Source organism: Monodelphis domestica, chromosome 3, assembly GCF_027887165.1.
Source record: "Monodelphis domestica isolate mMonDom1 chromosome 3, mMonDom1.pri, whole genome shotgun sequence".
NCBI lineage: Eukaryota > Metazoa > Chordata > Mammalia > Didelphimorphia > Didelphidae > Monodelphis > Monodelphis domestica.
Window position 1 is genome coordinate 97,923,159 of NC_077229.1, and position 25,264 is coordinate 97,948,422.

Sequence of the window (25,264 nt, forward strand, 5' to 3'; positions counted from 1 at the left end):
TCTTTGCCAGGCTCCTTTTGTTTATTAATTCAATCCAAACCTTTATTAAGCATCTACAAAATGCAAGGAAGTGCAGGGTCTTTGGAACAAAGTGAGGCAAAGATGCAGCTATACATTCTGGGGGGGAAATGCAATGAGAAGGTAGAGCTGGACAAGCAGCGGGCAGGGCAGAGGACGGGCAGTCGCAGTTTAACGGAAAACAAAATTATGCGAGCAGTGGTCAAGTGGCAGGATATAGATGCGTTGGCAGTGGGGAAAGCAAAGGGGAAACTGGACTGAGCTAGGGGGGAGAAGAAGGTGCAAGCACAAGAGCCGATGGAGAAGGAGGCAACAAGCGCCAGGAGGGTCTGGGGAAGAAGCAGGAGACAGCAGGCCGTTTCTAGAGGACAAGAGGGACGAAGGTGGGGAGGAGGAAAGAGACCAGCTGGGCAGGGTGGGGTGAGGGCAAGAGGGGCTGAATCTGGAGAAGCAGGAGACCAGCAGGTCGTGTCTAGAGGACAAGCTGTACCGGGTGGGAAGCAGGGTTGGGTCTGGGGGAAGGGGACAAGCAGAAGGGGATGGGGGTAGGGGTGGGGGACAAGAAGGACCGAGTCTGGGGGAGAAGCGCGAGACCAGCAGTCCGGGTCTAGAGGACAAGCGTAAAGGGGGGAGGGGGGGCGGGCAGGCGGAACCGACAATCGGAGAGCAGGTTCGAGGGCATAAGAGAGGCCGAATCTGGGGAAGAAGCGGACCAGCAGGCCTTGTCTAGAGGACAAGAGGGACCAGGTTGGGAGGGAAGAGGAGGCGACAAAGAGGAGCGGTTCAAGGGAGAGGTGACAATCAGGGTCTGGTCTAGGGGAAAGGGGGAGGTGACAAGCGGGACGCGGGGAGGTTGGATCAGGAGGCCATAAGCTGTGCCCATTGGGGCGGGAGACAATAAAGAGGCAAGAAGTAGGGATGGGGGTGGGAGCAGCAACTAGGAGGTGACAAGCGGGGCTGGGTTTCCCCTCCGCCAGGCCCAAGTCCACAAGTGTCGAGGGAGGACCTGGGAGCGCAGCTCGTCAGCCAATCAGCAAGAAAGTCTGAACAGTTTACCGGACGAAAGGACGGACCGTCCTTCCTATTGGCGATACTCTTGCCCGATCGACAACCAATCCGACCAATAGAAGAGCAGTATTTCTTCCCTTTTATCGAGCAATTTGCTTCATACTGCGCATGTCTCCCTCAGTTCAACGCAAAGAGTTCTCCCCTCCCTCCCCCAACGTGCGTCATTCTCCGCTAAGGAGATGCGGTTCCTGAGTGGATTTCTAGAAAGAAAGCTAACGTTTCGGAGATCCCTTTGGTGGCTCATGAGTCCACTTAAAAGCAAAAAAGCCCCGAACCACAAAATAATTAGTTGTCCGATTAGCAAGCTTCGGGTGAGGATAGGACCATTGCCCAAGACAGAAGTCTCTGGGGTGAGATTCGATATACACCGCTCCTTCCCAAATCCAAATTCTCAGCACCCTTTGTTCATCTCCTTCATTTTACAATGACAACAGACCCAAAGAGGACAAGTAGCTTGCCTAGAGTTTCACCAGCAGTGAGTGTTGACTGGTAGAGAGGGAACTAAAGCCCAAGCTGACTGTTACCATATATATAATGTGTCAGATGTGGCAACCCCTTCCTCCCCGTCCTGTCCTTTTTATCGTTATTAATTCTTTTTGCTTTTATATTACAGTAATTTCCAGATAGATCCTCCAGTCATTCCCCTAATGAGATTTCCCTCGTTCAAACAGTTAAACCTGCTACATTGAAGAAAAACTGAAAAGCAAACGACGTAGCTACAGGTCTGACACAGTGTCCATCTTATAAATGAAAGAAGGGAGACCAGCATTGGTCGTTACAATTTATACTGCTCTTTGCTTCATTCTCGTTCTGTTCTCATTCTCGTTCTGTTCAACACTAAGAGATCTTAACCGTATTTGTGTGTGTATGATGGACTTCTTTGGCAGTCTTGACATACGGAAATATTTTTAAACCTTTTCAGTTAATAATAATGTTTTCATTTTTCCAATCTAAAAATCCTTTCCAGAGTTTTCTTTTGGGGGAAAGCAGTTAGAACCTTTCTTAGGGAAATGAATTAAGGGTGCTAAGTAAAATCATTGTTTTCAAACCCCCCAAAAGTGATTTGGCTATTGAGCCTTCTAAAGGCAATCTCCTCTTTGCTCATCTCCTGAATCATTTGGTTTATAATCTACCTTCCCAGTTCTGAAAAGGTTAAAATATAGATAGAAGGGAGGAGATCCCTTTGTTTACTCCAAGATTGAGCAGTGGTCCAGGAGGCAATGGATTGACTTTGGTAGTTAATTTTTAATGTTAACACCAAATTGTATTTAACAAATCTTTTTCTTGTTCTGGATTCCTCTAAATGTTACCAAAATTCAGGCAGCTGGGTGGTTCAGTGGATTAAGAACCAAACCTAGAGATGGGAGGTCCTGGGTTCAAGACACTTCCTACCAGTATGACCATGGACAAGTCACTTGACCCCCATTGCCTAGCCCTTACCACTCTTCTGCCTTAGAACCAATACTAAAGATGGAAGGTAAGGGTTTTAAGAATAAATAAATAAATGTTACCCCAATTCAGCTTGTAGTACAGAGATACATAGGAGAGTATAAGGAAACTATACCATAAATAGCTTGGATATTAGATATTAAATTGAATTGTTTCTGACAGATTTCTACCTAAAACACAGTTTAGCACTAATGTATTTTTTTTGACAGGTGAAACATCTGGAACTGTTCTCAGAATAACATTTTAAAATGGATAATATGTATATGATTATAAAGGAAACTAATTCTATTGAAATGCAATCAGAATTTTTTAAAAGGTCACTAAAAACCCCAGTTTTATATTTTATAGATATTTCCTACTTTTTTTCACTCTGCTGCAGTACAGTCCTCCCATTACATATTGATGCTTCAGTTTAACAAAATAAAACCCTCCTATTTGCAAGACATTGTGTTCTTCCTTTGGGACGCCTCTTATATCTGCCCTTTCTAGTGTCTGTCACTTCACCGATGGAACTATAGTCTTTTGCCACAATTCCAATCCATCCTGTACCTGGCTCCCTCCAGATTCTTCTTTCTCAATCCCAGCTTTCAGGGATATGCATATAATTACAGCTTATATTTGTCTAATGCACTACTCTGAAAAATGCTTTTCTCACAACCTGTAAGGGAGTCAGTGGAGGTATTATGTACACACTTGGAGACCTAGTTCAAATCTGCCTGACATTTTACTAGCTCTATGATTGAACAGGTCAATTAATTTCCATCACCCTATTTCCTATGGGGATAATAAGGACACCCATCTAATTAGTTTGTTGTAACCAAATGATATAATGCAAAACATTTTACAAAATTTAAAGTAATATATAAATGCTGGCTATCTACCATCATCTTTGTTGTTGAGTCATTTCAGTTATGTCCAACTCTTTGTGACCCCGTTTTGAGGTTTTCTTGGCAAAGATACAGATGAGGAAACTGAGGCAAACAGAGGTTAAATGGCTTGACCAGGGTAACATAGCTAGGAAGTATCTGAGGCCATATTTGATGAGTCTTTCAAACCCCAAGCCCAGTCCTTTATCTCCTGTGCCACCTAGCTGCCTCCTATATCATCATCATCATTTTAAAGATGAGAAAATAATCTTAAAGAGATCAACAATTACACAACTAATAAGTAGCAGAATAGAGTCATGAACCCTGGTCTTTTGGCTCCAAGAATGAGTGCTGGGGTTTTTTTGTTTGTTTTTCTTTGTATTCCCTGTGTGGCTCTTATGTGCACAGTGCCTGGCACATCATAAGTGCTTAATGCTTGTTACAAGACTTTTGACTCTTTCTAGTACATCTGGCTCCTCATCATGTCATTTTGTTGCTTAGAAACCACCCTGGAATCCCTGTTACCTCTCCTGGATCAAATTTGTACCAAAGTCCACCCCCAATGTCTAGCCCCAATCTTTTCTCACTCTCTGGTCTTGCCTTTCCCTCCTTTCTTCACAAACTCTAAGCTCCTGGTCTAACCTATCTCTTCCCTATCCAATGGATATCTTGGGGACTTATCTTGTCTCAAAATCTGACCCTTGCCTTTAACATCCAAGCTCAAGTCTCTCTGCTGAATTCCTTCCTGACTATCCAAGCGCTGCCCTGGACACGACTGTAATTTCTGTTCTTTGAATCCCTACTGCACATGCAGTCAGATCCTCATTTCCCTCTTATGAAGACATCATTGATCTCTCCTATAACACCTAGCTCGGTGATTTGCCCAAGGAATAGGGAAGAGGAATGAGCAGTCATTAAGCTTGAGCTAGTAACCCAGGCCCTGCTGTAGACCCCAGAATGTTAGTTTGAAAGTATTAAAGGATCATAGGATTTAGAGCAGGAAGGAGACTTTGGAGATCAACTAGTCCACTCATTCTCCCCATCTCCTCCTGTTTTATTTTTTAAATTGTTTGTTACATCAAAATTCTCTGGTACCTCTCACTCTCCCTTTCCTCCTTGCACTGAAGGCATCATTTACAAAAAGACGTATGTATACATCCCTCCCCTCTTTTACAGATGGGGAAACCAAGGCCCAGGGTACTGAAGTGACTTGCCTAGGATCACAGAGCTAGTGAATTGCAGAGCCAAAATTAAAACTCAGATCTGCCCCAACCCAGGTCTAGGTCACCACCTACATTCCCACCAGACCAGACTGATGCTGGGCAGAGTTCAGAAAAAGATAAGGAAACAAAGAGGTCATCCAAGAAAGTCAAGGTTAAGGCAAACAAAGGCCTGAAGCAGGCAAAATAAAGTCACACCAGCCAGATAGGTCTATTAAGGCCTCACTTTAATTGGAGACACCACTGATAGTCCAGTGGACAAAACACCAGAGAATTGCAGAGCCCTCACCAACCACCACCACAAATCACCCCTCTATCATCCCTCCAAGGCCAGGGGGGTGGTCAGAGCCCATGGTGTGTTGGGGATGATAGGGAAGGGTGCTGGAGTCTACCCTTCTCTTACCCCTTACCCAGCTGCTCCAGGGCCTTTGGTGAGAGTTGGCTGGGTATGGGGACAATGGCCAAGAGCCCCTTTCCTTTCCCCCATTGCTGGCCATTCCCCCCTATCCCTGTAAGGAAGGAAGGGGCAAGATCTGCCTCGCTTCCTCCTACCAACACATTTCATGAGAATAATAATTATGATCATAACAACTCTATATTCTCCCACTTGTCTATTTTACACAGTATAAATACACTGGGGGCTGCCTCACCAGGAGGCTACCTGCCCTGCCCCCCCTCCCTCCCCAACCCCTTCTTCTCTCTCCCAATGGCCAAGACAGGACAGGGCAGAATGAGCAAGGACAGGAGGGTGGGAAGGGAATGACTTGGGGAGGGGGGAACCGTTTCCCTTTGATCTGCTGGAGAATAATTTACAATCCATCCTTACAGTATGTACAGAAGGTGGTGGCACAGCCCCCACCTTTACCAGCTGGACAGAAACCACTTTCTTTACAAAAATAAACCCTGTGTACGAGAGCCCAGGGGAGGGGAAGGAAGGAGGTAAGAGGAATGGCAATGGGATCCACTGAGGCAGAAGGACCGGCAGACAGTAGAAAAAAGGGAGGGAGAAAGAGAGTGATAATAATAACTCACATTTATATAGCGAGCATCAAGGTTTACGAAGTACTTTCCTCACAACAACCTTGTGAGGTAGGAAGTGTAAGTGATTATTATCTCCATGTTGGAGAGAAGGAAGTTGAGGCTTGCCCAAGGCCACGCAGCTAATGCTAGTCAAGATTTGAACCCAGGTCTTTCTGAGCACTCCAAGGCCTGTGCTCTTTCATTAAACAGAAATGACTATGGATGAGGAAAGCAGTGGGGGGAGAGATGGAGAACCAGAGAAGTGAACGGAAGGACCGAAATGGACAGAAAAGGACCACAGAAGGATGAAGGGACAAAGGAAAGGGCTAGTTGCTGCTACAGTACTGTGTATGATCAGAATTGGCAAGGAGAGGCACAGCAAAGGAGAAGAAACATCACTGCCCTTTTTCTACCTCCATAGCCTGGGGGGTCCCCCAAAAGCAGACTCCACCTCTTTCCCAGCCTGGGCACTTCCAGATGGAGAGGGAGAGCCCTGTCTTTCTAACCTGTGGCCCAAGAGCCTCAGCTCCCAGTGGTTGGGGCACCTGACAGAGGCCAGATGGAAAATATGGACAGGGGTTACCAGGAGAAGAGGCAGCTTTGGTTCCCAAAGGGGCAGGAGTTGGAGCTGCCAGGAAAAGGAAGAAGGAGAAGAGTTGGGTTGGGAGTTTGAGTCAGGTGGGATTTATTGCTTGGAGCTCCCCCCCTTGGGGGGCCAGCTGGGGAGGGGGAGGAAAGGGTTGGTGGGGGGGACTGCAATCTCCTGAGCACAGACCCTCTGCTCCCCAGCTCCCCTCACGGTCCCCCCAAGGCCACAGGGAGGGGTTAAGGCAGAAACAAGGAGAGCAAACAGCAGCTAGGTGGGAGGAAAGCAGAACTTTCCCCACCACCCCATTACAGAGGCCAAGAAAACTCATCACACCCTCCAAAGGCAAAAGTGAGGCCTAAGGAGAGGTTGGGGTTGAGGAGAGGAGGAGAGGCAGCCTTTCCTGCCCTTTCTGTCTCACCCAACCTGCCCCCCCCATCTTTCTCTCTCTCTCTCTCTCTCTCTCTCTCTCTCTCTCTCTCTCTCTCTCTCTCTCTCTCTCTCTCTCACACACACACACACACACACACACACACAAAGTTTTTGGCAAAATTAAAAGAGCAAATAAAACGGCTCAGGGTGCTGACCACACTGCCCAGCCTCCACACACACCCTTCACCCCAGCCCTGCTCCCCACTGTATTGCCAATCACTGTGCAAAATAAAGAGGAAGACTTCCTGGAGGTGGTGGCCTGGGGTGAGTGTTGGCTAGGAGATGGGGTCCCCTCTTGCTAAGTGACCCCTTGTTCCCCCTAGGATGGCTATGCCCGGCAGGGGGCACCCCAGACCTACTCACATCAGGACAAGATAGAAGTTAGTACTTGGGCACGGACGATGCAGAGGAAGACTGAGCCCTAGAGGCTGGGTGGGGAAGGGCATCTACAGTTGGTGTGTTTCATCCCTTTTTTTCTTTTTTCTTTTTTTTTTTTATAAAAACTTCATAGTTAAAAACGGAAAAAATATCCCCAATTTCCCCTCCTCCCCACCCTCAGCCCCTTCCCTTCCACCTCCCTTCCCTACCCCTGTCCCCACCACCAAAAAACCCAGCAGAGAAAAAAAAAGAAAAAGGGGGGGAAGAATATTTTTCTTTTTTCTTTTTTTTCGAAACTGCAAGTTTTTGCTGCTGCTGCGGCTGCTGCTGCTGCTGCTGCTGCTGTTCCTGCTCCTGCTGTTGCCGATGCCGCCACTGCCGCCGCCATTGCCGCCACAGATGCTGCTGCTGCTGCTGCTGCTGCTGGAAAAAGGTTGAGGTGGTTGGTGGAGATGGAGGAGTCCAGGGCTGAGGAGAAATCAGGGACGGGGGGATGACGCTCAGGATGGACACTCTAGGTCCCCTGGACTGGCTAGGGCCTGGGCCTCCTCTGCTATTTCTTCCTCTGCCAGGGAGGGGGCTTCGGCCTTGGCCTCGGCCACTGCCTCGCTTGCTTCGGTCTCCTCCGAAGGCGATGCCAGCAGGATCTGCACCTCTTCGGGGGCCAGGGGCTCCTGGGTTTGCTGCTTTTCCTGCTCCATCCCGTCTGGACTTCCACAGCTCTGATAAATAGCTCCGGCTCGGGACGGGCTCAGGGGCCTTGTAGAGATAGGGGCGGGTAGGCTGCCCTCTTCCGGGCCGTGGCCGGGGCCTACCCGCCCCACCTCGGGGGCTGGCTCATCCTTTTCCTCCAGGAGGGTAGCTGTCTTTGTGGTTGTTGCGTCCTCCTCGTGGATCAACTCAAACTGGAACTTGTCCTGGCTCAGGCCAGGTGGCTCTTCAGGGGGTGGTGAGGGGCTCTGTGGGATAGCCCTGTGGTACCAGTCCCGATTGTCCTCCAGCATGTCCAGAATCTCCTGAGCATCAGGGTGAACCAGGTCTGCCCACGTCTCCCAGAGCGGATGCACAATGTAGTCGATGAAGCCCACCTGGGGTCGGGGAGGGAGCAGGAGAAACCCCCTGTGACCCTTAGCACCAGGCAGCGTGGTACTCGGCCCTGGGGAGGGTGCTGCCCCCTTTCCATCTTTTCCTACCTTCTTGCAAACCTCTCTCCCCTCCATACTAAGAAAGGGCTTGGCGTCCAGCCAGAGTCTAGGATAAAAAACATTCCCTTCTAGTCTAACTCCTCATTTTGCAGATGAAGGCCAAAGCTGGTAAGTGACTTGCCTAAGGTCACACAGCTCATGAGTGGCAGAGCCCAAACTAAAACCCGGGTTTCCTTTAGCCTGGGGGAACTCATCTCTGTACCACAGATAGATTCTTCCTTGGGTTTCTTTGGGAAATCCCTTTAAGACTATATATGGCCACGTGCCAGGGAGGCTGAGTGTTCCCTACGGCTCACCTACATCAGACAAGAGGCTGAGGCCTCAGTTAGCCATTCTAATACAAGAATGGGACACAAGAGGGAAGCCAGAGAATGAGAATCAGGGACTTCTCCTTGCCATAGGGGAGGTGGGAATGAGGGGAGGTAAAGGGTGATTCAAGAATACTGGGGTAAGGGGGCAGCTGGGTGGCTCAGTAGATGGAGAGTCAGGCCTAGAGACAGGAGGTTCTGGGTTCAAATCTGACCTCGGACACTTCCTAGCTATGTGACCCTGGGCAGGTCACTTGACCCCCATTGCCTAGCCCTTACCACTCTTCTGCCTTGGAACTAATACACAGTATCTATTCTAAAACAGAAGGTAAGGGTTAAAAAAAAAAAGAATACTGGGGTAGCAGTGGGATTGCATGTCAGCTATGGGGGGGAGGGGAGGGAAAGAACATGAATCATATAACCATGGAAAAATATTCTAAATTAATTAATTAAATAAATATTTTCAATTTTAAAAAAGAATACTGGGATAGGGTGGTGGGAATCACACCTCTCATTCAGAGGCCCGTTGGGGTAATGCCTTGTGGCAGTAATGGGAGAGGACAGCAATTCCTGGGGGGCTCCAGAAGGGGAGGATTGAGACAGTGTCCCCTGGGGAATAACGGGGCCCCAGGTATCCCTCCCTGGAGGGATTAGAGAGTTCTCTAGCACCGGGAGGGGGCGATACCTGTGATTTCTCCACAGATGCCGTGTGCTTGTCACACATGGGGCTGATCTCCATGCCTCTCTCCCGCTCCTTGTCTCCCTGGCGGAAGAACTCCTCCATGATGCGGTCAGTCCATTGCCTGTACAGTGCCAGTGGCTTTGTCGGGTTGCTGAGGTCGGCACAGTGCACCATGTTCCGAAGGACCTGGGGTGGGGCGGACAGGAAGGGCCCTTCAGTTTTCCTTGATCAGAGCGGGGTAGGGACGAGAAATCCTGTGCTAGTTTCTCTTTTTGTCCCGTGGGATTCTTGCGTATCCCTTAGAATCCCAGGATTGGAAGGCATTTAAAAGAAGGTAGTTTATTCCAACCCCATCCCAGGCAGAAAACTTTTCCTGCCTCCCTGACAAATGGTCATCATCTATCATCAGCTTCCAGACCCCCAGTGATGGGAAGCTCACTCCCACATAAGGCAGCTTATTCCATATGTGGACAGATCTAGTTGCTAGAGTTTCTTCCCTTGCCTGGACCTCAGTTTCTCCATCTGTATAAAGGAAAGAACAGTCTGTTTGCCTCAGCTCGGTACCACTGGTACCCAGGGTTGACTTATGGACAAGGTGAAATGAGAGTGAAGAAGGTTCTAGGGAACCATCTCAGGTAGGGGCTTTAGCTGGGAAATGCGAGAGGTTTCTCAGCCAAGGGTCCTCCCATCTCCAGAGGCCATCCCTGAGTGGGTGAGGGGTGAGGCCTGTAGTTAAACCCCTAGGATTGACTCCTTACCTGGATTCGGTCCGTATAATTGTCCAACAGCAGGACCCCTGAGCTTGTCACTTTCTTAGTTTCCACCATGGTCTTGAGGTCAGCCAGAAGGCTCATGTGTTTGGACATATCTGTGGCCAGCACCTGTGGGTGAGAGTGTGACCACTATCAGGGCCAGCAAACCCTGTTTCCTCACTATGGCTAAACTCTAGTCTCCTGACCTCTAGTCATTCCCTGCCTCCAAGCTTCTGTCTCCTCCTGGTCTCAGCTCCCAATTTCTCCTTGATCCTTATTCCTAACCACAGCCTCCCCCATCCCCTGAGTCATCATTTTTCCCCCAAGGTTACATGATTCTTGTTGTCTCCCTCCCCTTTTCCCTCTCCCCTCCCAAAGCTGACAAGCAGTTGCACCCAGAGTCATAATTGTACCTGGCATCAATTTAATTTGAGTATGTGGATGCTAAGAGGAGGAAGGGTACAGAGAGAGACCTTGGGATATCCCAGAGTAGCCTCTGTTGCCATTGGCACTGATGCTGGCCATCCTGCACAGGACAAGTCCCTAGGCCAAGTGGCCTGTAGGTAGTCTGCTAGGGCAGGTACAATTGAACTAGTTCAGTAGAAGATAGACCCCAGGGGGCAGCTGGGTGGCTCAGTGGATTGAGAATTAGGCCTAGAGACAAGTTCTGGGTTCAAATCTTGATAGCTGTGTGACCCTGGGCAAGTCACTTAACCCCCATTGCCTAGCTTTTATTGCTCCTCTGCCTTGGAACCAATATAAAGTATTGATTCTAAGATGGAAGGTAAGGGTTTTGGGGAAAAAAAGAAGATAGATCCCAGGAGACAGCCCTCAGGAATACTTGAGTGGTGTCTATCTGAGACTGGACCAGCAAGGGCCCCTTCTTACGATCTTCCCCAGGATGTCACCAGTATGCATCCTTTTTATGGTATTTCACACATCACAGGTCAAGGTGCTGATTACAGCTCCATTAAATCCCTGATCCTGACCCTTCTTACATCCCCCACCCAACCACTGTGTCATTACCCATCCTACCTTAATGACTTCCCAATGATCCTTCTCCCCACTCCTTGCACCACATCACTGATCAAGCCTAGAGCTTTAACCAAGCATTACAGCGGGCACATTCTGGTGGAGGGCTTTTTGGAGGGAATAGAATACTCTACTTCGTTTCAATGTAGTCATTCTGAGCTTGGGAGAGGCAGAAGCCTATTGAGAATAGCTCTAAGCCCCCAACACCCCAAACCGTAGGAGGAAGTGGAGAGCAGGCAGGTCCTACCCCACTCCTCCCCATGTTAAAAGAAGAGAGCATCCTAAGCAATAGGACTCTATGGGCTACACAAGAGAGCAGAGGTTGCATTTCAAGCTACAAGACTCAAAATAAAAGCCTTGGACTATGCTTCTCAGATATGAGGCAAATGCCCAGTAGCTTGACCCTAAGTACACTGCTACCCCTAACCATCACCCCTCTAGCATTTCAATGACCATCACCCTCATCTTTCTTTCTCCATCATATCAATGACCATCCCCAAGCCCCTCTCTACCATGCTAATGACCATTCCCCCCTCCAGCCCTTCTCCACCATACTGATGACTATCACTCCCAACTCCTCTTTCCACCATATCAATAACCACCACCCTAGCCCCTCTTCACCATATCAAAGACCATTCCCCACCAGCCCCTCTCTACCATGCTAATGACCATTCCCCCCTCCAGCCCTTCTCCACCATACTGATGACTATCACTCCCAACTCCTCTTTCCACCATATCAATAACCACCACCCTAGCCCCTCTTCACCATATCAAAGACCATTCCCCACCAGCCCCATTCTCCCAAATCAATGACTCTCCCCTCGGCCCCTTCTCCCCCTTATCAATGACCAGCCCCCCTCCAGCCCCTCTTCACCATGTCAATGACCATCCTACGAAGACTCTGCCTCTGCCTCTTGTTCAGGTTCTGGAAGATGTCACAATTCTCTTCCTGTAGCAGCTTGAAACCCACAGCCAGGTGGTGATTCTCTAACACAGACTCGTCGTTGTACATCAGGGCTAGCTCTGAGTCTGGGAATAGGGCACTTCAAGTCAGACATAGGGGAAAGTGACTCAGCTACTCTCCTCCAACTCCCCATACCAAGGAATCTTCTTCACTCTCCTCCTCTTCTTCAGGGTCCACCCCTCCTCTCCCTCGTCCATCCTCCCCATCCTTCCACCAGAGCTTTTCCCCAAGGACCCCTCCATACTCCAGACACTTAATCCCATTGTCCCCAGGCTCTTGTTACTCTACCAGTAGGGAGGAGGGCATAAGGGCTTAGACTTGGATTGTCTATGGATTGAGGGATTCAGAGCTAGAAGGGACTTTCCTGGGTTCAGACCCTTCACTGGGAAAAGGGAACTGAAAGCCAAAGAGTTTAAGAGACTTGCTGAAGACTAGAAAGGTCTTACTAGTATTGATGAGGAACTGGTTAGAGACTCCTGGGTGGTCAACATCATGGATGGCTGCAGCGAACAAAGCAGCTAGGATTTCCAGGTCTGTGAACACTGCCTAGGGGCACAGGGCACAAAAGGGCAAAGGGATAAGGGGCCACTTCCCTCAGTAGGGTGAATGAGAAACAGGGGGTACAGAATGGACCCAGGAGCCCATACGGGTAGATTCTAGCAGGAAGAATGGGGGTTCAGGCAGCAAGGAATATATGAAAAGGTAGGAGCTTGGGTGATCGGGTTATTTATCTCTTCAGTCACTTTCAGCGATTCCTCATAGGCTAACATAAAGGAGCCATCATGACCCAGTGGAAAGATGACTAGTCCTAGATTTGGAAGAGCTGGATTCCAACCTCACCTCTGACACCTTACCTGGGTGAGTGATAAATCAATCAAAAGACATGTATTACGCACTAAGCATTAGAGTCTCTTTGGATCTTGGATTCTTTCAGAGGTAAAACGGGGGGCTTGGACAAGATGACTTCTAGGGACCTTTTCACACTAGATGTTTGATCTTCTAAATTCCTGAGTCTGACATGCAAAGCCTTCCATCATTTTATAGTACCACTCTCCTTTCTTGCCTTCCATTTTAGACAAACTTGACTTTTCTCCATACCCTTTTACTTCCGTTCTCTCCCCATCTTCATTCCTTTGCTTAAAACTTTCCTGCTAACCCACCCTTTCCTCAAGGCCTGGTTCAGGTGCCACCTCTCCAAGGACACTGTGGTCTACTGGGAAGGAGTGCCAGACCTGGAGTCAGGAAGATCTGGGATCAAATCCTGCCTCAGTCGTTTATTAGCTAAATGGGTGAATCACTTAATCTCTTTGTGTCTCCTCAGCAAAATGAGGGGATTGGAGAGCTTCTAAGATCCCTTCCAGTTCTAAATTGATGATATTGTAAGATCTTATACTCCCTGATCGTTCCTTCCGCATCTTTTCCTAGAATACTTTGCACAGGTAGCCTACCTGGCATCTCACTTTATTGCTGTATACTTAGACTGTAAAGTCCCTAAGAGCAGACCTTACGTCCCATCTGACTATGCATCCCCAGCACTGAAGGAATAGCTTTGAACCAAGTGGGTGCTTAATAAGTTTTTCTTGAATTGGGCTGGGCTTGAAGGGCTCAGGGGGCCTTGGGGGGCTTGGGAGTGAGGAAGAAGAGGCAGGCCTTACATCGAGTGCTGGTGTGGCCAGAAGCACGTGTGTGGACTGCAGCACATCAGCGGCATGCAAGCTATTGTGATAGGCCACATCGGCATGATAGTGGTCCTCCAGAGTCAGCATGTAGGTAACCAGGGTATCCACTGGGATCTGAAATGTCTTCAGCAGGTCCCTCTCCTAGGAAAGAACCAGGGGGTGGTCGTTATCTCCTCAAAGCCTTCCTTCACCGACACGGCCCCCACTCCCAGGGGGAAGACGCTGGGCCCTCCGGTATCCAGGAGTCCCGTGCCTGGTTTGGCTCCTGTTTGTCCCCCCTCTTCCCTACTGCCCACCCGGTGACCTTGGCCACCCCACAAGAACCCAGCCCCCACACCTGGAATATGGTATACATGATACATCCTAGCGATCGGCCATTGGAGAACTCAGCTACTCGGAAGATGTTAAGGCCCCACTTGTTCAGGTTTTCCAGCTCCTGGTAAGATGGTAGATGGAAGCTCAGACTTGGGTCAGAGGCCTGCAGCTTCCAACCTCAATATACTCATAAGAGGCTGGGGGGGTAACTTCACCCCAATGGTCCATTCTTGAGGGGTAGACTGGGGTGCTAGAGGACTACTGTGCCCTGACCTAGCTCCCCACACACACACACACCACCTCACCTGGAGGATGATATGAGAAACACTGGGAAGGTGCCCCTTTCACCCCAAAATATCTCTCCTGCCAGTCTGTCACAGAAGCTGAAACTATACTTTAAATCTACTTTTAGGTTAAGCCATTATTATTATTTTTTTTTGTTAACTCTCTTCTGTCTTAGAATCAATATTATGCACTGGCTTTAAGGCAGAAGAGTGGCAAGGGTTAGGCAAGGGGGGTAAAATGACTTGTCAAGGGTCATACAACTAGCATTATTAACCATTTAAAGAAGCAAAACACTGTGTTTGACATTGGGCAAACCACTTTTCTTCTCTGCCTCAGTTTCTATAAAATAAGGAGGTTGGACTAGCTGGATTCTGAGGGGGTCCTTTCAGCTCTAGAGTTAAGATCTAATGATCCAAGATTCCCAGCCTCTCTGGGATTCATTTTCTTTTCTCTATAAAAGGGAGGAGGTAGATAAAAGCAAGGGTTCTTAACCTCTTTTGTATCATGGATTCCTTTGGCAGTCTGGTGAAGGATGTGGACTCTTTCTCAGTAGAATGTATTGCTTACATGCACAATTGAAAGAAATGCTCAATTTCAGGTAGAGATGAATGAAAATAAAGATAGAATTTTTTTCACCCAAGTTCAAGGACCCCCTGAAATCACTTGGGGTCCATGGTCTCTGGGAAAAGGCTCTCTGTATGAGGAGCAGCTAGACGGCTTAGTGGCGAGAACTCCAAGCTTGGAGATCAGAGGCCGTGGGTTCAAATCTGGCCTCAGATACTTCCTAGCTGTAGGACCCTAGGCAAGTCACTTAATCCCAATTTCCTGCTCTCTGCCTTGAAACCTAATCCCTAGTATAGATTCTAAGACAGAAGGCACAGGTTGGAAGGAAGGAAGGAAGGAAGGAAGGAAGGAAGGAAGGAAGGAAGGAAGGAAGGAAGGAAGGAAGGAAGGAAGGAAGGAAGGAAGGAAAAGGAGAAAGAAAAGAATCTCTGTATGATCTCAAAGCCCTTTTCTGCTCTTAAACAGAAACAAGGTCTTAAAAATTGGTAGATTATCTGTGATTAATACCTCAATGTGATTCGGTCAATCATACTCTCCCCAAGGGGATAGGAGCTCAAATGGGGGCAGATTCAGGGTCAAAGAGGACCTGGTAGGTGAGTACACACACATAAATGTGCACACCAATACGCACCTTGCCCAGCAGCTCCTCCTGGTCAGTCTTGACCCCAAATTGGGGGATGCCAGAGTTGCTGAGACTGGAGCTATGTGTGAGCTTTTTGACCCCACTGATCTGGGACATGGGTTGCCTCTGTGGCCGCTGCTGAAGCTGTTTCTCCTGCTCCTTGGGTGTAGGGGGTGGTATCTCTACATCAGCCTGCTTGTCTATAGAGGATGGTGAGGAGAGAGATCCATAGGGCGTAAGTGGACCTAGCTATGGCCCTTGTTTTCCACACCCTGACAGCTCCTCCAGGGATAGGGGAACCCTTCCGAGGTCCCTCCCCCCCAGGGTCTGGCAATCCCTGCTGCACAGGACTAGATGGGGGCTTTGATAAGCTCACACAGGAAGAAGTTTTCACAGAACCCTTCATCTCGATATCTATTCAGTGGCTGGAAGCCACAGAAGATACAGGGAGCCCTTCCTGAGGATGTGGGCTTAGGTCGGCCCTGCTGGTCAAAGTTGGCTGAACTGGGCCCTGGGATGCCGGTGGGGTTAGGGGGCATGGAGCCCTGGTGGCTGGCAGACAGGTTGGGCAGGAACCGGGTTGGGGGCACCAGAGTGAGGTGCTGAAGGCCTCTGCTGGACAGGGAGGCATCATGGCTTGGCAGGAAGCCGATATAGTGGCTTGAGTTAATCCGGGGGTTGGAAGGTGGGGGTAGCAGAGGAGGGAGGGGGATGGTTTTTGGGGCCTCGGGTTCCATGGCCCCCATCCAGGGGGGCGGGGAGGGGGGCCCAGGGCACCCTCTCCCAGTGGCTCCCTGCACCCCCCTCTCTACACCAAGACCTGCATTATGATCTCAGGTAGCCCATTAACCAATAGCTTGGGACTACCTGGGATGTATTTGCATACCACCCTCTCCCATGGGCAAGAACCCTCAGGATTGACCCCCAGATCCCTGAGAAGGACGTCTTCCAAGTTCTGAGGGGGGACTGACTGTCTATGACCAAAGGCGCCTTCTCTTGGGACGCCTCTCTGCTCTGAACATTGACATTTTTCTCAGGCAGCGGATGGAAACCCATTCTTCCTGAGGGGCCTAAGGATACCCTACTCCAGTGGGCAGGCGCCCCACGGGGCTCCCATTCACTCACCCAGGAAGGTGGTGGAGATGTATTCCGAGACCTGGTTGCCCGACCGGCTCATTTCTGACAGGTGCGTCAGCTCACGGTTCAGCATCCTCTTGAACTAGAGAACCCAGTGTCATGGAGGGGAAGGGGAGAAATGGGACACATGGTGAGGAGGAGAAGGAGGAAGGGACGGGCTAATCCAGGCCTGGGAGGCAGTGGAGAATCTGAAGGTGGGGAGTCCACTAGCTAAGAATTCCCAAGCCTCGGGGCTGAAAGGGAGTTGAGTAAATATCCAGTCCAGCCCCTTCATTTTATAGAAGTAAGGCCAAGGGAAGCAAGGTGTCATCAGTTCTTCAGTCAGTAAACATTGATAAGTGCCTACTATGTGCCAGGCACTGTTGGGCTCCCTCATCTTAAAGATGGCCTTCCTTTCATATTCTTTATGGTGTTTCCCTAGCACCCTCCTTTCTTTTGTAAAATCCTTGGGGGTCTCCAGGACTAGGAAAACATCAGAATCCCTTCCTCCCCATGCCATAAGCCTGAGCTCTGACCAAGGGGATAATTGGGGGGAATCTACTCTCTTTTTCCCTCCCTCCTCAGAGGAGAGAAGAGAGGTCTATGCTTGAAGCCAAGACCCTAGGGTCCAATGGCCCTAAGGGAGGGGGCACCCAGCCAGTATTAGGGAGGGAGCTGGAGGAAGGGGAGGGGCTCCTGCCTCCCTGGTGGAGCCAATGAAGTGGAGAGAGAGCTCAGTCTCCATGGTGATGGGAGTCTCCTTAGCAACTGCCCCTCCAACCAGCGGCTCTGGCTACCGGAGGGGTGGGGGGGAATGTGTGCAGCCAAGGGCACCTTAACCCCCAGTGTCTCAAGACCCTAGGCCAGAGGCTCTTGCAGTGCTGAGGGTGTCGGGCTCCTAGGGACTCTGGAAAGTGTAAGTAGTCAGGAATGTTGCTTCCACTCCGTTCTGGGGCTCGTCCCAGGCATCCTGGCACTCAGCCATTCCAAAATTTAGAATGTCCTTGCGGGGTGGGGGTCCAGACTCAGGAGTGAATAGAGGTATCAAGCCTCAGCAGGAATCTGGAGATTCCCTATTCTAGGGGGATTATTGAGAGTTAGCCCTTTCTCCAACACCTGGGCCTCAACTCTCAACACACACACACACTCACACACACACACACACACACACACACACACACACAAGTAGGGTGGACAAAGGAGACGGAGGTAGTCTAAGATCAGAGACCCCCTCCATCCCCCTGTTTGTGACTTCTCTTCCTATCTCTAGAATACATACAAGACATACACAGTCATAAGCATTCTAGGCCTGTGACATTGTAGTTGAAGGAAGAAGGGCACAGCCCTTGAATATCTGGGGCTCTCTCTAATGGCCCCCACATAACTGCGACCCCTCAGGTTGGAAATATTTTTATTTCCCTTTTCAACCTCAGCCAGCCCCCCCAAAACCCTAGATAATAACATGGATCCTGGAGTGGAAAGCAAGGAATGAGGAGAGTTTAGTACTGTCATCTGACCCCATAGTTTAGGGGTGTCTGTCTTGGTGATATCTGTGGGAAGCAGAGAGAAGTCAAGGTGGACATCATAGCAATTGGGGCTCCCCATGTGCTGTCCTGGGAGGTCTGCACAGTAGTCCTACTGAGAGACACTAAAGTCACTCTCATTACACTCGCCCAGTGTGAGGCACAAACACACAGTCACAGTCATACGGGCTCACAAACATACTGTCATACAGTGACAGTCACAGGCATGCCTACAGTCACCTACATACTTAGTCACAAACATCCAGGACATGGTCCCAAACTACCCACAGGTACGTCTCCTACACAACCAGAGAGACCCTCCAGGGCAGCCTTGGACAGTCTCAGACACACACATGGCACAGTCACAGAGACAGGGACAGAAACCTAATTCAGGTCACAGAAAAACACAGGTATAGACAGCCGTAGTGACCTGCACATCGAGACACCCCATAGAGAATCACACATGCACAGACACAGACATAGGCACAGGCACGCTAGGTTGTACACATGCAGCCTTGGGCAGACCCACATACATGAAAAAGAATCACAAAGCACAGGGGTCACAGACACACGCAGAAACACACAGGCACAAGTCACTCAGATCACAATCACATGCACAGACAGACAGTCTCTCTCACACCCACACAGACAGGGTCACAGCAGACACTCGGGGTTACAGACAGTCAATCCCACACAAGGGGTCCCAGACCCTCAGATCCCAGTCACAGACAAGACAGACCAATAATCGGGGTCACAGACATGCAGAACACAGCCACAGACAGACAGAAAGCCACTCAGGGTCATAGGTACGGACAGTCACACACAAGGGCAATGGACTCTCAGATCACAGTCACACACATACTGACAGACACTTAGGGTCAGACAGATGTACAGACACACAGACAAGGATCACAGTCACATGTAGTCACACACACACATACAGTGGGGTTGCAGATACAGAGGGTCAGAGATTCAGAGGTGGCAGCAGCAGTATCCGTGAGAGCTAGGACTGGGGTGTCCCCTCCCTGTTCCCCGGCCCTGGCCCTGCTGGGCTCCCTACCTGGTCCCACCAGCCCACCAGCCATGGTTTGGAGCAGGTCTCACAGAAGAAATCCACCAGTGGCATCTTCTATCCTCAGCCCCCAGCCCGGGGCAGGAGGGAGGCCAGATGTAGATGGTGGAGTGGGACAGGGTGGTGTCCCAGGGGTGGGGGCAGTGGGCCGCTGGGTTGGGGAGGGGGTCCTCTCCCCCTTTGGTGGGGGGCCAGGGACACGGGCAAACAGAGATCAAGAGGACCCTGTTGTTTGGGCCCCAGCCTGGGGACAGAGATGGCTTCTAGGATCCTGAGGAGAGACTCGGGCAGCCTGGCTTGGAGAGGGGGGGGGCCGGGGGCTCTCTCCTCTAAGGCCGCAGCCCCCTCCCTGCTCCCAGCTCCCCGGCCCAGCCTGGCCAAGCCTATTACATCCTCTGGGTGCCCCCAGGCCAGCCCTGGCAGGCCCCCCAAGCTCTCTCTGGCACTCGCAGTCCAGAGGTCTCCCTGACAGCAGCAGTAGCAGCGGTGGCGGTGGCGGCGGTGGCGGCGGCGGCAGCAGCAGCAGCAGCACTGGCAGCGGCAGCAGGGTCAGAGGGAGGGGAGGGACATCTTCCCATGGAGATAGAGGAGGAGGCGGAGGCAGCAGGAGGAGAGGGAAAGTAAGAGACTGGGCTTCCTTAGGGTGGGGGAAGGAAGTGGGGGGCAGGGGAATCAGTCAGGGTCTTGGGGCCCTGTGGGGTTGCTCCCCGCCAGGCCTCAGCAGCAGAACCGCAGGCAGGATCCTGGGTGTTTGTGCGCGTGTGTGAGTGTGTGCATGTCTCAGCCCCTCACTGCAGCACTGGCAGAACAGACTGGGATGTGATGTCAGGTGGTGCTGGGGAGGGGGGGAGCTGGGGAGGAGGAGGAGGAGCTGTTAAAGGGGCAAAGAGAGCGGGAGGAGCATCGGTGCAGGGATGCAGGGATGGACACACGGATGCCACATGGACATGGTCACACAAAGAGGAGAATGTCCACACACGGAGTCACTGACAGCAACAGAAATAATAACTGCATTGTGCGCTGGGAGTCTGCATACAGACATGCAGAAAGACACATCAGGGGCACAAACACACTGGGCAGTCAGACCCAGACCCAGAACACACACACATCACACGGAGTCACCCACACAGGTACCAGAGAGACCCAGGGCACAGGGCAGGGAGGAACTTTCTGTTTCTCTCTCTCTCTGTCTCTCGGTGTCTCCCTCTCTTCTCTCTCCCCATTTCTAGCTATATTATCTTTATCTCTGTCTGTCTGTCTGTCTGCCTGCCTGCCTGCCTGCCTGCCTGTCTGTCTGTCTGTCTGTCTGTCTGTCTCTCTCTCTCTCTCTCACACACACACACACACACACACACACAGCTGGGCCCCCTCACCCTAAGAGTAATGTGTTGACTCTGGAAACTTTGCTCCTTCTCACTTCCTCTATGCTCCCCCTCCCCCTGGCCCTGGAAGTGGAGGCCCTTCTGGGTGTAAGGCTACTCCCAAAGGCTATAGGCATAGAAGAGTCTGACTTTGAGAGGACCCAGGCCCCTCATTGCCAGGCATCCATCCCAGGTTGCTGAGCTCAGTGATGCAGAAGGACAAACTTATTCATTCCCATGAGCTTAAAAACCGTCTCTGTCCTCAGGCAGGGAAAAAGTACATGAGACCCAGAGTTCTACAGAGCCCAGCTCTGAGATCCTGGCAGTGCCTAGGACCCCTCCTCATCCTCCTGACCCACAGGGGTCAAGGGCCCATAGGCTTACCTTGTGGGAGGCCATCTCACTCACTGACCGGTACGTCTGCATTGTCTCTAGTTGTTCCAGGCACCAGTCCAGCTCCTCTAGGGTCTCCCGGGCCAGCTGCTGGTATGTCTCCTCTGGGGAGTGGAGAAGCATGGAATGACAAGGAGGCTAGGGCAACAAGATCACTGCTGTTCCCGGAGGAGGCCATTTGGCCTCCTCCTTGTTCAGTGTGAGAGGGCAAGTCCCCTGAACGCTTTCTATCCAAGGGCCAACATTCATTATTCCATTCATTCATTCATTCAATATTTAAGTATCTGTTTGTTCATTGTCAAGCTCTATGTTAAGGAGACATGGTGTCCAGAAAACTATAATATGTAAACTTTTAAAGTAAACTTTTAAAGATTGTTGCAAAGTGCTATTTATCACAGGAGGGGCCCCCTTTAGGCAAGACCCTCACCATTCATTCTTTTCTCTTCCCATGTCAAGTGCTATTACCTGAAAGTGTGGCCTTGCATACTGCTGGCTGATTGCCCATTGGGGACTTCCTGAGGAAAAACAGACATGGCATGAGTCCCCCTACAGAGAGTTCCTGGGCACCAGAGCCCCCCAGAGTGGGCACTCACTTGTTGCCAACAATGGCTGGCACATTGGCCAGAAGGGAGAAGTTGCTTCGGACACTTCTTAGACTTGCCAGCACCTGGGGGAGAGCATAAGAAGAGTAGTTAAAGAAGTAGGTGAGTATGTGAAAATCCCTCTCTAAGTCACCTTCTTGAGTGCCTCAACTTATACCAACACCAACCCTCTTCAAGATTTTTCTCTTTAAACTGACCTGGGCGAAGGGTGTCACAATCAAGTCTTCATGTCTGCAATAAACCACGGTGATGGTGTCAGAAACCAAAGGTCAAAGTTTAGAGATTGGGGGGTAGGTCTCCCCAACTCCCAAACTATGCCAATGGAGAGGCCATCTGAAGTGGGAAAGTTGGGTACTGGGGCTAGGAACCAGAGTGGGTACAAAGCCCTGTAGGCTTAAGATGATAAGGCTTTATCATGCTTAGGGAGTAGGGAGGATGAGTGTTGAGTCTGGATGATTTGGGGGACCTGGGAAAATTGAGGAGAGGGTTAAGAAGAGGTATGCTCACACTTCACTGGCAATGGAAGAGTTTCGGGACATGGTCTTGGGTGACATGTCATAGTCACTGTCCGAGCGGTACAGGAAAGACTCACGGCGCTGGCTCTGGGGGGCACTGGGGGGCAGCACCAGCCCCGGGCTCGCCTGCGAGTCCAAAGGGCTTCGTCCTGGGGATGGGGATGGCCCATTCTCCACCTCAAAGCTGCAACAGGGAGAGAAGGAGAAAGGTGGAGGGAGAGGGAGAGGGAGAGAGAGAGAGAGAGAGAGAGAGAGAGAGAGAGAGAGAGAGAGAGAGAGAGAGAGAGAGAGAGAGAGAGAGAGAGAGGAGAGAGAGAGGGGAGTGGGGTAGGGACAGTGATACAGATAAGAACTAAGGGAGAGATAATGGGAGATGATCAGAGATACAGGAGAAACAGGGACAGAATTCAGAAGAGGTAACTAGGAGGAGACATGGATAGAAGGTAAGAGGTTCCCTTTCCAATCATAGAACCAATATGTTCACCTCCTATCCACCCCATTGACTGAGGAGAGAGAGCTCTCCTGGCACCTAAACGGTGATGCCCTGACACCATGGAAATTGATGGACTTGGATTTGGGAAGTCCAATATTCAAATTCAGCTTCAGAAAACATTTACTAGCTGTATGACCTTAGATGAATCACTTAACCTCTCCTGCCTCAGTTTCCATATCCGTAAAATGGGAATAATAATAGCATCTACCTCCCAGGGTGGTTGAGAGGCCAAAACAAGATATTTATAAAGCAGTTTGAAAACTTTAAAATACTAAATAAATGGTAGCTATTATTATGAAGAAGGGTGTGTGTGTGGAAAAGTAAGGATTTGAGTTCTAGTCCTAAAGCCAGCAAGCTTTGCACTCAGTTGATAAATCACATTGAATTGGACTGACTTGATCCTTAATTGGTCATTAATTCTTATCATGGTACATCACTAATTCACTTTCCCCTATGGGCTTTTGTTTCTCCCCCCAAATAATCAGGGAGTTGAATGAGATGCTCTCTGACGTCCTTGAATCTCTATGATTCTCTGCTTCTAAGTCTCTCCTGACTCTAAGAGCCGAGGGATGAGAGACAGGATGTGACCAGGGAACTAGCCCCTCCTCCCAAGTCACCAAGGACCCCAGGCACTATTTCTCTAGGTCCCATCCTGGCTTTTCCTAAGGGAAAACTGTAAGGAATGAGTGTGCGAGTTATAGCTTTAGGGAAGAATCCGAGAGAGAGGTGTGCAAGATGAGGGACACAAACTCAAAGTCTCCCTTTCACACACACAATACACAGGTAGGAAATGACAGAGATTGGACAGAATCTGATAGACCAAGAAACCATGGGAAAAGACAAGCAGAAAACCTGAGAGAGAGTCTGAAAGAGAAGCATTAGACAGAAAAAGAGACAGACACACTGGGATAGACAGACAGATGATTCCTGAAGAAATGGGGAGAGCTGGCCCCTGACTGACAGAGAAAAGGAATCGACAGCATGGTTCTGGCCTTGGCGCCTGGCCCAGCTCAGTCCTGGCATGACGCCTGCCCCACCCTCCCCTGGGGGCCCATGTCTGCGCACTCCAGAGCCCTGGGGCTGGGTACAGGTGGGGGGGGGGAGGTCTCATGAGCCCCCTGTTTGTGCTTCCAGGAGCTCAGCCTCCTCTTAACCCTATCCTTACCATATGGCATATAAGCCAGCAGCCCAGCCTAGCAGAGAGAAAGGGGAACTGTTGTGATCAGGTTGGATTTGGGAGAGAAAAGTCTGATCTCAGGGAAAGGAGTATTGGTAACCTCCTTGCTAGGGGAAAGAGGTTTAGAATCTGTGCCCTGGCCGCTGGGTAGGAGCTGGAAGAGAACAGACATTCCAAATTGGTGAGGGAGGGAGATAGTCTACCCCTTGGGCCCCCAATCTCCCCCTTCACAATCTAAGCCTCCAAAGTCTTCCGGTAAGTTTCTCCTAAATCCAGCCAACTCATCAGTCACCAACTGAAAAATCAACACAGGTAGGGGTCATTCTTGTGAGCCTTTACTCGGGCCCTTCATTCAGCCTGCCCTGGTAGTCCTCTCTCTTCACTCAACCCACCTAGCTCCCCAGTAATGTTAGCCCAACAAAGGGCTAGGGAGAGTAAAGAAGTCATTTCATTCTTTCCAAGTGCAGATTTGGGCATTATCTGATATTTTGCTCCATTCCTCAATCTTTCTTTCTCTCATGCTATCTATTGGCAATGCCACTCTCTCCACCCAAGGCTTCCACTACTACTTCCTAGGAGATGGCTCTCAAATATTCAGCTCTAGTCCTGACCAGTGGTCTGAAGTCCCAACCTGCTTCTCAGTCTAGTGTAGCTGTTCCCCTAGTGTCAGACTTGGGTGTGTCCACAACTCAAGCTCATTATCTTTGCCTCAAAACTCACTTCTCCTGTTGACTTCATTGTTTCTGTTTAAACATGGCATCACTTGACCACTGACCACTCAGGATCCTATTTTTTAACTTTGGGGTTATCTTTGTCTCTTCCCTCTCCCATTTTACTTGACAAAACCTTCAATTCCACTTCAACTCTCTCTCTCTCTCTCTCTCTCTCTCTCTCTCTCTCTCTCTCTCTCTCTCTCTCTCTCTCTCTCTCTCTCTCTCTCTCTCTCATATTTCTAATGCCATTACCCTAGAATGAGCCAAATTATCACCCACCTGGATTATTACAATAAACTCAGAAGTCTTCCTGATTATACTATCACCTGTCCCAGGCTATCTTTCAAACCGTTACCAGACTCATCTTTAGATACATATCTTGTTAAATATTCTTCTGCTCAAAAACCTTCACTTTTGCTTCTCAGATAAAACTCAAACTCAACTGTCTGGCTTTCAAAATCTTTCAGTCTAGCACCAACCTACTTGCATCTCCCATGTTGTACATTCTGTTCCATGTCATTCACTCTCTCACCTCCATGCCTTTGCTCATGCTGATCCTCAAACCTAGGCTGTCATCCCTTCCTGTCTTTGCATATTGAACATGGATGCATTATGTGGATTAGTCCAACTTAAATGCCACCTTCTCCAAAATGGCTTGCTTGCTCTACCTCTCCTCACTGGTACCTCACATAGCCCCTAGTTTGCTCCTAGAGGTAACTGGTGGCACAGTGGATAAAGCATTGGGAATGGAGTCAGGAAGACAAATCAGCCTTCTCAGACCAGTCCTTCTGAGTGACCCTGGATGAGTTCATTAACCAATTTCTCAGTTTTCTCAAATGTAAAATAGGAATAAT

At 49.9% G+C, this 25,264-nt stretch overlaps 1 protein-coding gene and 2 long non-coding RNA genes across 12 annotated transcripts in view; 2 read left to right on the forward strand and 1 right to left on the reverse strand.

The window, feature by feature from the left end:
• The first annotated feature begins 633 nt into the window (after positions 1 to 633).
• Positions 634 to 1,942, forward strand: LOC130458301 (uncharacterized). The gene is made up of 2 exons (XR_008917433.1): positions 634 to 812; positions 996 to 1,942. It is a non-coding gene; the product is annotated as an uncharacterized LOC130458301 (long non-coding RNA).
• A 2,889-nt stretch (positions 1,943 to 4,831) lies between these two features.
• PDE4A (phosphodiesterase 4A) overlaps positions 4,832 to 25,264 on the reverse strand; it is a 37,789-nt gene continuing 17,356 nt past the window's right edge. For 8 of the 10 annotated variants that reach the window (XM_056822760.1, XM_056822759.1, XM_056822761.1 and 5 more), the window contains 14 exons: positions 22,020 to 22,211; positions 21,710 to 21,743; positions 21,504 to 21,577; positions 21,376 to 21,425; positions 20,902 to 21,014; positions 16,571 to 16,664; positions 15,455 to 15,645; positions 13,997 to 14,095; positions 13,636 to 13,800; positions 12,427 to 12,526; positions 11,891 to 12,045; positions 9,991 to 10,113; positions 9,236 to 9,418; positions 4,832 to 8,125 (listed from right to left, as the gene is read on the reverse strand). In XM_056822760.1, the coding sequence (XP_056678738.1) occupies positions 7,538 to 8,125; positions 9,236 to 9,418; positions 9,991 to 10,113; positions 11,891 to 12,045; positions 12,427 to 12,526; positions 13,636 to 13,800; positions 13,997 to 14,095; positions 15,455 to 15,645; positions 16,571 to 16,664; positions 20,902 to 21,014; positions 21,376 to 21,425; positions 21,504 to 21,577; positions 21,710 to 21,743; positions 22,020 to 22,211 (2,161 nt within the window). In that variant the 3' untranslated portion in view covers positions 4,832 to 7,537. Of the gene's footprint in view, positions 8,126 to 9,235; positions 9,419 to 9,990; positions 10,114 to 11,890; positions 12,046 to 12,426; positions 12,527 to 13,635; positions 13,801 to 13,996; positions 14,096 to 15,454; positions 15,646 to 15,821; positions 16,220 to 16,570; positions 16,665 to 19,144; positions 19,995 to 20,901; positions 21,015 to 21,375; positions 21,426 to 21,503; positions 21,578 to 21,709; positions 21,744 to 22,019; positions 22,212 to 25,264 lie in introns of those variants that run through there. The other 2 variants (XM_056822767.1, XM_056822766.1) reach the window with 2 other exon arrangements.
• LOC103106278 (uncharacterized) lies at positions 16,660 to 24,625 on the forward strand. The gene is made up of 2 exons (XR_001629232.2): positions 16,660 to 17,477; positions 21,367 to 24,625. It is a non-coding gene; the product is annotated as an uncharacterized LOC103106278 (long non-coding RNA).